We start from the raw sequence: 10,593 nt of genomic DNA, 5'->3' as shown, positions 1-10,593 counted from the left end.
CTCACCCAATAAAGGGCTACATGCCTGTATTATGATATGACTGTCTTTCTCCACTCAGCTATCAAGTTGCCTCGGATGTTTAGACTGTGCATCTGTTGCCCTATAATTTTAGGTCAGGCTGTAGCTGTGTTGTTCTAAAGCCACTGACTTAATCACTTTTCCTGTTAACTAATTCATAATCAACATGAACTACGTGTTTCTCCGTGTCTTATTTTTTGTTGTGGTTATTTATAGCAGCATGTATATTTAGCCCAAACCACCTGTGTCAGTGAACTGTGTGCATTGTGTGTGTTTGCTTTCCATGCCCAGTTGCAGCCATAAAGAGAGCGATGCATGCCAGTGCTGCATGTGGACCACAAGGTGGAGAGCTGGAGACTCACACACACACACACACACACACACACACACACACACACACACACACACACACACACACACACACACACACACACACACACACACACACACACACACACACACACACACACACAGAGAGATCTGTAATGTGAGCAAGAAGCAGGCAGCAGCAGCAGAGAGGAGGTGGAGGGCAGGGAATGTGAACTTTTCATGCAACATATGTCACTGCAGCAATATCATCTAAAGGATTTAGAAGAAATATGTTATGTACAATAAATATATCATCATGATGAGATGCAAACATTACCCACTGGGCTATTTTTGTCTGTGTCTGCATTACCATCATCTTTGTGGAACAATTTCTCAGAAACAATCAGTTTTGTTATTTGTCAAAAAAAAAGTGAACTCTTTGCAGTTTCACAAACTTAAGAATTGACATTTATGGACAGTATAGTCGACATAATTAAAGGGATAATACTACAATGCAGCATCTCAGGGATTTAAAAAAGAATTGTATTAGTTTAATTCCATTTATTTAATGTTTTTAGCCTGTGGTTTCTTGACAATTTTTGTTGTTATCCATCATCAGAATCAGAATCAGAAATGGGTTTATTGCCAGGTAGCTTCACACATTTTGACTTGATGTCATGGTGCATACATAACATATAAAACAAAAACTCTCCATATAAAACAAAAAATCTAATATAAAACAAAAAATCTAATATAAAACAAAAAATCTTTAAGGACACTAAAATAAAGCAGTGATTTACAGCGAAATAGGATGCAGTGAATTATAGAATATGAAATATGAAATAAGAATATGTGCAGTAAGCAGTATTTGAACAGTGTGTGCATTAATGTAAGAGTCTACGTTGTGGCTGAGGTAAAGTGTCAGTGGGGGGTCCGGGCCTTGTTTAAGAGGCCGGTAGCGGAGGGAAAGAAACTGTTCAGGTGGCGAGAGGTTTTGGTCCTGATGGAGCGCAGCCTCCTGCCAGAGGGGAGGGGGGTGAACAGTTTGTGTCCAGGGTGGCAGGGGTCGGCCACTATCTTCCCTGCCTGCCTCAGGGTCCTGGAGGCGTGCAGGTCGTGGAGGGATGGCAGATTGCAGCCGATCACCTTCTCTGCAGAGCGGATGACACGCTGCAGCCTGCCCTTATCCTTGGCTGTGGCGTACCAGATGGTGATGGAGGAGGTGAGGATGGACTCCATGATGGAGGTGTAGAAGTTCACCATCATTGTCTTTGGCAGGTTGAATTTCTTCAGCTGCCTCAGGAAGAACATCCTCTGCTGTGCTTTTTTGATGAGGGAGCAGATGTTCTGCTCCCATTTGAGGTCCTGGGCGATGATGGTGCCCAGGAAGCGGAATGACTCCACAGCAGTTACTGGGGAGTCACACAGAGTGATGGGGGCGGGTGGGACTGCGTTCTTCCTAAAGTCCACAACCAAAAGTCATGCAGTTGTATAGTAAAATAAGAAGCATCTAAGTATATAACACCTGTCCTTAAAGCAGTAGTTAACATTAAAGGAAATACTCTTATTACTGTAGCTTTATCTTAATAAACCTTATTATTTTTGTCTTTTATATCATATTTTCCTACAGCTGCAGTGGAGTTGAGCTGCGTTGCCCTTCAAATGAAAGTTGTTCACCGGTAAACCAGCAGAGTTGAGTCTTCTATTGGGAAGCTGCCAAAAGCAAGGTATTTGACAAAGTGTAAGTGTAACTCAGTGTTAGTGGTGTTACTCTGCAATAATGTGCCTTTTTATACTTTATGTACCCACAATCACATCAGGCACATCAATTTTTCAAAAATCCAATTACCCATTCCGAGATATTGTAATGAATATAATACAACTAATGTTACTGATTTGTATTCAGATTCAGATCATAACAGCACTGTCATGATCTCCTGCCTAAACAACATCCTGAGCTTTGGATTGATCTATTTTGGATATTTAATTAAAAAATATATAATTTCATAACTGGATTACACAGTAGTTAAAATCAAAGCAGCACGTCTTAAAGCAGTCTGGTTAGTTGACATCAAAGCAAGCTTCTGGTTTAGCTTTTGTTCTTTGACAAAAAACATGAACCATCTCAGACAGGTACATTATTATTAGACGAAGCAAAGACGAAAACCAGACATTTAGACATAACTTTATTAAAATTGTTGACATCTTGTAAGCAATGTTTTAATGTTTTATAAAAATCTGCTTAATGATGCTGTGTGAACGAAATTACAAATACATATCTTTAATCTGTAAAGGATCTACAATATATTTGGTTAATACCGAACATCTAAGACAATAATCAGGCTAATATCAAGATATTAAATAATATTAATGTTGTCCAGACAATAAGTAAATATATATTTTTACGAAAAAACAGTTTTGAATTGCTAGACTTTCTGGTATTTAATAAACAAGTGTGATTCCACCACCACAAACATAAAGAAAACGTAACATTTGACATGTTTTCCATATAAACTCTGACGTTTTCACTCATAATAAGGGATATTGCTGTAGTCGCCCCTATGACGATTATTTATAGTGACTAGACCTTAAACTCTAGTGACAGTCAGTTAAAGATACATGACGGATAAAATGTAGAGACCTTCTTTGGAAATAAGTAACGTCCTAAAACCTATGTCTTTCTTTTCACGTCATTTCTTTTCACGTCATTTCTTTTTACACTTATAATATAATAATATACACAGTAGACAAAACAATCTTCCCACAATATCCTTTTAGTAGCCGTTCCGAGGCTTATCTTCCTCAGCAGATTGCCCAGTTTTTAAATGTATCATGCGACCTTACAAGTTAATTCTTGTTTTGAAGACTGCACTTGATAAGAAAATCTCTCCATAAGGTCCATGAAAAGTATTAAAATAATTTTAAACCACGTGTCTTTCGTTGTTTGCCCTGAATTGCACAATAACCTCAAACTGCATTTTACAAAAATCCAATACAAATTATTTTTTTTTAATTTATGTTTCAAATAGGGGGCCTTTCTTTATTATAGGTTGATGCTTCCTTCAGTAATTATATTTTTGGGTATTATATACTGAAACATGTAGGCTTAAAAGTGGGCTGTAAGTAGTTTCATCACTTAAATAGCCCGGCTAATGTGGCCAGTTTAAATACAAGTCACTTACAGCAAATTCCATATAGTAGATCGTTGATAAACTTTAATGCCACTCATGCAGGATTAATCTTGTCCCTTTGTCCCTTTGTATGCTTAGTATATTCATAACCCTTTAGCTAAATGAACTTGTTCTAACTCATATCCTCACACATTAACTTGTCCCTTCTGAATTGCTGTTGCTGTTTACAGTTTGGGTCTTTGGCGCTATCACTCACTGCGTAATCCCTAAAGTTCTCCTGACCAATTAAAGAGTAGCAGGTGGGGCGCTCTCATGGGCCAAATCATGAATGTATTACCAGAGCTCGTAATCGCATAGTGAGTCAGCTTTGCAGACAAGTTGTCCCAGTGGTAAACTGCAGTACTGCAGCCTATAAAAGTGTCTCTGTAGGGACAACTCGAGTTGCAAACATGGACAGTTATATGCTTTTGTTTAACTGATCGGTATCAGCTATATTGAGCACTCGCTTTAATTATATTTAAAATGATTAGAAGATGGCAAGAAGACACAGGGGCTTGGCTCGGGTCTTGAGGAGTTTAGGGTTAGGGTTGAAGCTAGCAGAGCTCGCTAGTAGCACTAGCGCCACTCGCTTACAGTGTTGTTTATCTTCAGGCTTATTTGAGTTGGCTTTTCCACTCTGCATTGATGATATTGGATCTTTGATCATTTGATTCATTTATCAAACTGGATTCATGCGTTGTTATGCCCAAGGGTGGGGCTCCATAAATCTAGCCTTGGGAGACCCCTGATGGGCAAATGATCTGCAAGTTGATGGTCTTCTGTCAGGAGGTACTAAAACCATTGGTATCGTTCAATAGTCTACATGAAGCCTACAGTATGTCCTAAATAAACATCTTCCAACCCTACAAGTTTGATACAGATTTTTTGCTGGAGCATCACTTAAAACTATTTAAATAATGTACACACAGGAACAAGAATTCTTAACATTATTTGTTACCCATTCCAGTTGACTCCAAGATATTCCTCTTCAGCAGTGACTTCTTTGAAGAAATAGACCATCAGGACAATGTGTAGAGGAATGCCCGCCTCAAACATGCCTTAAACCTAATGGTTTCGCTTTTACATTTCTGTATCTTTGAGATAAATTGGCAAAGGCAACGTATCTTGGTGTTTATTGTCTACTTGAGATGTTGAAACACTTGCTTCAGGGATACTATCGTTCACAAGTTCCACGGTTACCGTTGGGGGTTTCAGAAGCTTTTCATGATGATTCCGCTGCTGTAACCTTGGAGAGGGGCGAGGAGAAGATCTAGGTGATAGCCGCGGGGAAGATCTGGGTGAATGTCTTGGGGAATGTCGGGGAGAGGGCCGCAGCTGCTTTTTGTGTTCGTAATCCTCAGCGCTGACCTCAGGCACCAGCACCTTTGCAGTGTGATTGAACAAGGTGTAGTCCACCCTGTAGTTCCTCCTGCTGACCCTGATCATCTCCTGAAAGAGCTGACCCCAGAGGATTTCAGGTGGAGTGTATGAGGTTCGGGTCTGATGCAGCATACCTGAGGAGTCGTCCGTGTAGGTAAAAGACACCACAAGCTCAAAGTCTGCTTTGCGAAGATCTATCAAACTCATACTGAACAGAGGGCTGCCGGCTTCTATCCTGTGGAAGACGGTGGTAGGTGTGACCAGAATTATTTCTACCTGCTGAATGACCAGATCTTCGTATGTCACGTCCATTTTCCCTGTGGCATGCACCGTGGAGCGGACAATCTGGGCGCGAGCTGTCCCCTCCACAAGATGGTGCCGTCGGAAGTCTCCGACTCTCCAGGACAGACACAAATAACCATCACGAAGATTTATGACGGCGCAGTTGCTGAATCCTACCGTCTGCGCCCTCTTTCTTGCCGAGGCCATTTTTGCGACAACAATTCCAATGACAAACGTGTCGATGAAGCAACTGATGACATCTTGTATAGTAACGATGATAATGGCGATCATGCAGTTCTCGGACATCCCTCTGGAACCGTAGCCAATGGTCGTTTGAGTTTCAAGCGAGAAGAGGAAAGCGGCTGTGAAGCCGTGCACCCCGTAAACACAGGGTTCGGGTGTGATTTCTCTGGTGTCACCGTAAGCGAGAGCGATGACCCAGTAGATGATGCCGAAGAAAAGCCAAGACAGGATGTAAGACAGGGCAAAGATCAGGAACATCACTCTCCATCTGATCTCCACCAGGGTTGTGAAGATGTCGGTAACAAACAGCAGCCACTCCTCGGGAACATGGCGGAACACAACGTTACAGCTGCCCTCTTTGCGTATGTAGCGGTGTTTCTTTGGTTGTGGTCCATTCTCAGTCTTCTCAATGACATCACTGGTGGGGCTCACTGAGGTATATTGTTTATGCATCTTCCAGAGTCTGAAAGGAAGATGGCAAAAAAGTGTTAGCAACCTTAATGCTAAATCAACTTTAGGTAATTCCTACACATCGTACAGTAGTTTATGTATCCACAAAGAACTTTTGGAACTTCAGATGTTGATATGGCTATAAAAAAAGCATTTGCATCTACCCTTCCTGCCCATTTTCCATCTTTCTATCCCCATAACTCCTTTTGTTTTAGGAAACAATTAACAGCGGAGTATTCCATGTATCAAAAATCTTCAATCTACATCTTGCTCTACCTCCTTTGTCATGTCATATAGTTTATATTGAGCATCACTTTGTTAACAAGATCATCAAGACAGTACAGAAACATGTTGCTGCTGACGAGCCACTGATTTTCTTTTCTTGTCTTTGTCTTGAAAGCAACTCTGCTAATGAACTTTACATCATTCATTTTGGGCAAAGACTTTAGTGTTATGGAACGTTTGCTTCTGTTTTATCATTGTAGGAGTAAGAAGATATTTTACAACAAGTGGTCTCTTTCTGTACTACATGTCTTTTGTCCCAGAAACTTTCTACAAACATACTATCATTTTTCCATGCAAATGTTTGATGGTGTCCCTAGCAATGGCACAAGACTTATTTTTCTGGGTGGTGGTCAATAAACTGTCAGAGGGCCAATGGAGGAAGCACCACAAGACTGAACTGGTCTTAGATAGCAAGGGAAAAAATTATTGTGGAAAATAAAATAGTGTCACGGAGCGATCACGGGCAGAGAAAAGATCAATCACAGCCAAACCACTGAGAGCATCCTCTACGCCCAAAACAAATGGGATTTGAATCACCGCTATCTGACTGAGTGAAATGGGCTCCGGTCACAGACTCCACTTTCTCCTGGCTGCAGTGAACATCCCCACTGCCAGACTCAGGAACTCACTCCATGAGGTCATAGAAATAACGTCCAATTAGCTTCCCATAATCCCTTCCTAACTACTCTGATATGGGCTAAAGGAGAGAAATGTAGCATCTTACTGGAAAACCAAGAGACGCTAAGTGACTTGCATTTTTAGGTCATCCGTATGAAATGAAACCTTCATTTGACCTGCACATTCGGAAGTGCAAAGACATGCAGTTATCTTTATATCTTCAGTAGTACTTTACAGGTGTGGCAAAAAGTTGCTGCTTCATCCTGCTACTTACATCCACTTTCACTGCTTTCCAACGTTTTCACAACTTTTGATTGTTGTTGTTTTAGTTAAGAACAGAGCAGAATAAGTTGGCAACTGTTTGCGTTCGCAATTAATTGTTTAAGTCACTTCTGGCTTTAGAAGTGGAAATGCAGTAGTTCGGTCAAGGTAGCACTTTAGTCCAGAGTGTAATATGAGTTACTTGATTAATTTCCATATAATTTTAAATACATATTCATGGTTATCAGTGGATAATTCCTATAGACTTTTCCTCCTACTGATATTGTCTTTGCATGAAACATCTGTTATTTATCAATTTGCATTGGCTTTATAACTATTCGACGGACCAAAATGAAATTAGGTTTTCACATATTTATGTTTTCCCCTGAGCTAGATTCTTATCTAAATTAGATTGTGTTCAATACTTTCAAAACTAAAGAAATGGCATTCCATCAACTTCAGATGTACTTTTTAGCTTATTAGCTCATTTTAGCAGGTTAAAATGTTATCATAAGATGGTGAACATGGTAAACATGACATGCTATAGGCATGTATAGATACATCAGACAGTTAGCATTGTCGTTGTTAGTGTTGACATTCTGGTTTTAGCATTTATCTCAAAACATGCCAGACCTTATGAATAACCCAGTTTTAGTTATTTGATATATCTTATATGTTGTTACCTTTTGGCTTTAGGTAATAATGTGCTGCATTTTTTTCAAGATTGTATTATATGTCATAAACGAAAAGGTAATTTGGTTTGAGAAAATACAAGCAGAAACAGCAATTAGTTCAAGCACTTGTATTTATTTATTATTTTGTAATGAACGGAGGGAGCTACTGCCCACAGAGCGAATCTACTGTAATTGTATCTTGTTGCACTTGAGAGTAGACTGACAAAGAAAGTAAAAACAAGCGCTTCAAGTATTATTACAAGAATAACAGTGAAATGAGTATACTCCCTTCTTGTTGCATGTGGTCAGATAGTAAACTCAACCTCAAAGCACACAATTAATATACTATTTATCCTGCATTTCTAACGTGATGTAACTGTTGTGGGAGTGAATAATAGCATTTGGAGAAGCGGGCCATGAAGAGACTTTTAATCAACACTGAATGCTTTTTAAATGGTTCAACAGAAGGGGCATTTTAACCACTTCAGTCGACTCAATACTACTGTAATATGGCATCTGATTAGGAATTCGATTATTTTTGAAACAATGAGAATGAAACCGCTTAACTAACTAAGTATATTGCTTTTGCTCTGTATTTTGATTTTACCCACTGTACATCAGCCCTGATACGTCTCTGTTGTGTTGACCCACTAGGTTGAGCTGTTTTCTCCACATTCACTCTGCCCATTTATGGAGCTTATGACCTGAAACAAGCAACTCTGTGTACAAAACAAGACATAACACAGAACAAACTCTTACAACCAAAACACATCCTGACCTTTGGCATAAAGTTTCCACTGCACTTTGTATGAACACAACTATGATACTGAATATTTTTTAGGTTTAAAACCATTTGAGGTTTTTCTCTAAAGTGTCCTTTTGTTTTCTAAAGTTAGAACAAAGGTCCGACATCCACTGCTGACAATCGAGGGATTAACTCTGGAAACAACTTAGGCAATTGGCTTGTTTCCTTCCCTGCTCGGGGCACTTACAACTCCATTACATGCTCACCACCCATCTGTGGTTCACTGGAACAGAACCGTGTAAACAGGTGGCTAGTCTTAGCTCTGCCCTGGGGCTTTCTGCCACCTCGAATGACCTTCAAAAGCCCAATGCTGCTAAATATTACCATCTTAACCAGTAACGACTCACTAACTTGTCCAATGAAATGTTGTTGGGACCATTTGTTTCAGGAATATTTCCAGCAATAACTGTAAAATCTGACATTGTTTGGACATTCTCCTTATTTCCAGGAGCTTGTTCCCAATGCAGTTTAACGGTCAGAGTGCTGAGACGTTTCTACATGATTGAGTCAGGATTTGTGTCGAAAGGTTAATGGTTTATCCAAGCTTCAAAAGTCCGATTGGACAAGAGCGAGTTTGGTTTTAGTTTGAATGTCAGAAATAGCCTAACATTGCTTCTAAAGAGGAAGAACTTCCAACCAGAATCACTTTAGATGTTTGTTTCGGGTCATTCCTGTGAGTGTCAACACTTATTTCTCTTTTTGCGCACGGAAATGTAATGAATCATTTGTTGGTCTACAGTGTTTCAAATCAGCAGTCGGTTTCTGATTCTACTTTGTCACTACTGCTGTATGATCTTTAATAACACAAACATGACCTTTAGTATTAGCAGTCTTTCATTTTTCGCTGTTTAAAACACCAATACTATGATAATAATGAAACAGACTCAGTCCTGTTGTGACAACAATAATGGCAGCTTTCCTTGTCCCTTGAACATACCTATTCTATTTGTATCAAATGATATCAAACATATTCATATGCATTATTTTATCAGCAAATACCGCTAATGGTTGTGTTGTATCCAAGGTCATTAACAATTGTCTCTTGCATGACTGAGTTTGATCAGATTACACTGTGAAACATGATCACAAACCTTGCTTATCACCTTGACCACATCTTGTTTTGCTTTTTAACCATTCAGGTATTGGATTTCTCTCTTAATACCAATGCTCAGATTACCAATTGTTCAGCTGTACAAAGCTTTTAATGACTTTTTGCTTAAGATTTCTGTCAGCTCAGCGAAAAACCTTTAAACACAACAACATTTGCATTTCGTGAAGTGGCCAAGAATGTTTACTATTCATTAACCAGGGTTGCAGAACATGCCCATTTTATCCATATAATTTATTCTTAGTAAAACTGAAAAAAAAACAGCCTTTTAGTATCTAAATACATGTATGAGATCATATTTCACACCCCTTTTTTTTCATCCCTAGATTTGTGATTGAATTACAAAATCTGACTCTGCAATTACTGCACAGAAACAATAGTTTTCACAGATTCCTACCTTTTTTATGTAAAAAGTGAAAGGTGAACCAGTCGCAGGAGTGTCTCTACCTGAGTGGAAAGGCTCTCCGAGGGGCTGTACAGTAGCACGACAGTCACCTGCTGGAATGAGCCAGCCCCACTTGTCACTGCAAAAACTAAAGATTAACACCTCCCTTCAGCATCACATGGTGTCATACTGACAGATGAGTGTTTGTTTTTCTCAATGTGTGTCTGCAGGCCAATGTGAATATGCATGAGTGTGTGTTGTTAGTGAGTACGCATACATGCAGGTGTTTATTGGGCTTTGGTGCATGCTTGCACTCAATACATTGTGATTGGAAGCTTTTGTTTATGCAATAAGCAAGGAGTAAGCTATTCAAGATGTCATACTACAGTATATCCAATCCAATAATTCAATATTGCAAACATAATATATTAGCTTCAGACTTCTAAACCTGGCTCCCTCTTTTTGCATCGGCTTGATCTAAATACTGGAGATCCTGGTTCAAAACTATTAAGATTGAATTGTTGATAAGATATGAACATGAGTTCTACTGGGATAATTCAACTCCTGAAATGTATGTAGCTCAATCCTGTTACTAGGAAAGACTC

General features: G+C 39.4%; 1 protein-coding gene across 2 annotated transcripts; it reads right to left on the bottom strand.

The window, feature by feature from the left end:
- Positions 1 to 2,496: 2,496 nt before the first annotated feature.
- kcnj16 (potassium inwardly rectifying channel subfamily J member 16) lies at positions 2,497 to 10,115 on the bottom strand. Of its 2 annotated transcripts, none has more exons than XM_034120028.1 (2): positions 10,051 to 10,115; positions 2,497 to 5,865 (listed from the first exon to the last, which is right to left on the bottom strand). In XM_034120028.1, the coding sequence occupies exon 2, from the start codon at positions 5,853 to 5,855 to the stop codon at positions 4,578 to 4,580; it is 1,278 nt and encodes a 425-aa protein (XP_033975919.1). In that variant the 5' UTR covers positions 5,856 to 5,865; positions 10,051 to 10,115; the 3' UTR covers positions 2,497 to 4,577. The 2 variants fall into 2 exon arrangements, with proteins under 2 accessions (XP_033975919.1, XP_033975918.1); XM_034120027.1 differs by having other exon boundaries at positions 10,001 to 10,106.
- Positions 10,116 to 10,593: the final 478 nt, after the last annotated feature.

Source organism: Trematomus bernacchii, unplaced genomic scaffold (genome assembly GCF_902827165.1).
Source record: "Trematomus bernacchii unplaced genomic scaffold, fTreBer1.1, whole genome shotgun sequence".
NCBI lineage: Eukaryota > Metazoa > Chordata > Actinopteri > Perciformes > Nototheniidae > Trematomus > Trematomus bernacchii.
Note: the sequence above shows the minus strand (reverse complement) of the source record. Positions and strands in the feature narration are given on the sequence as shown.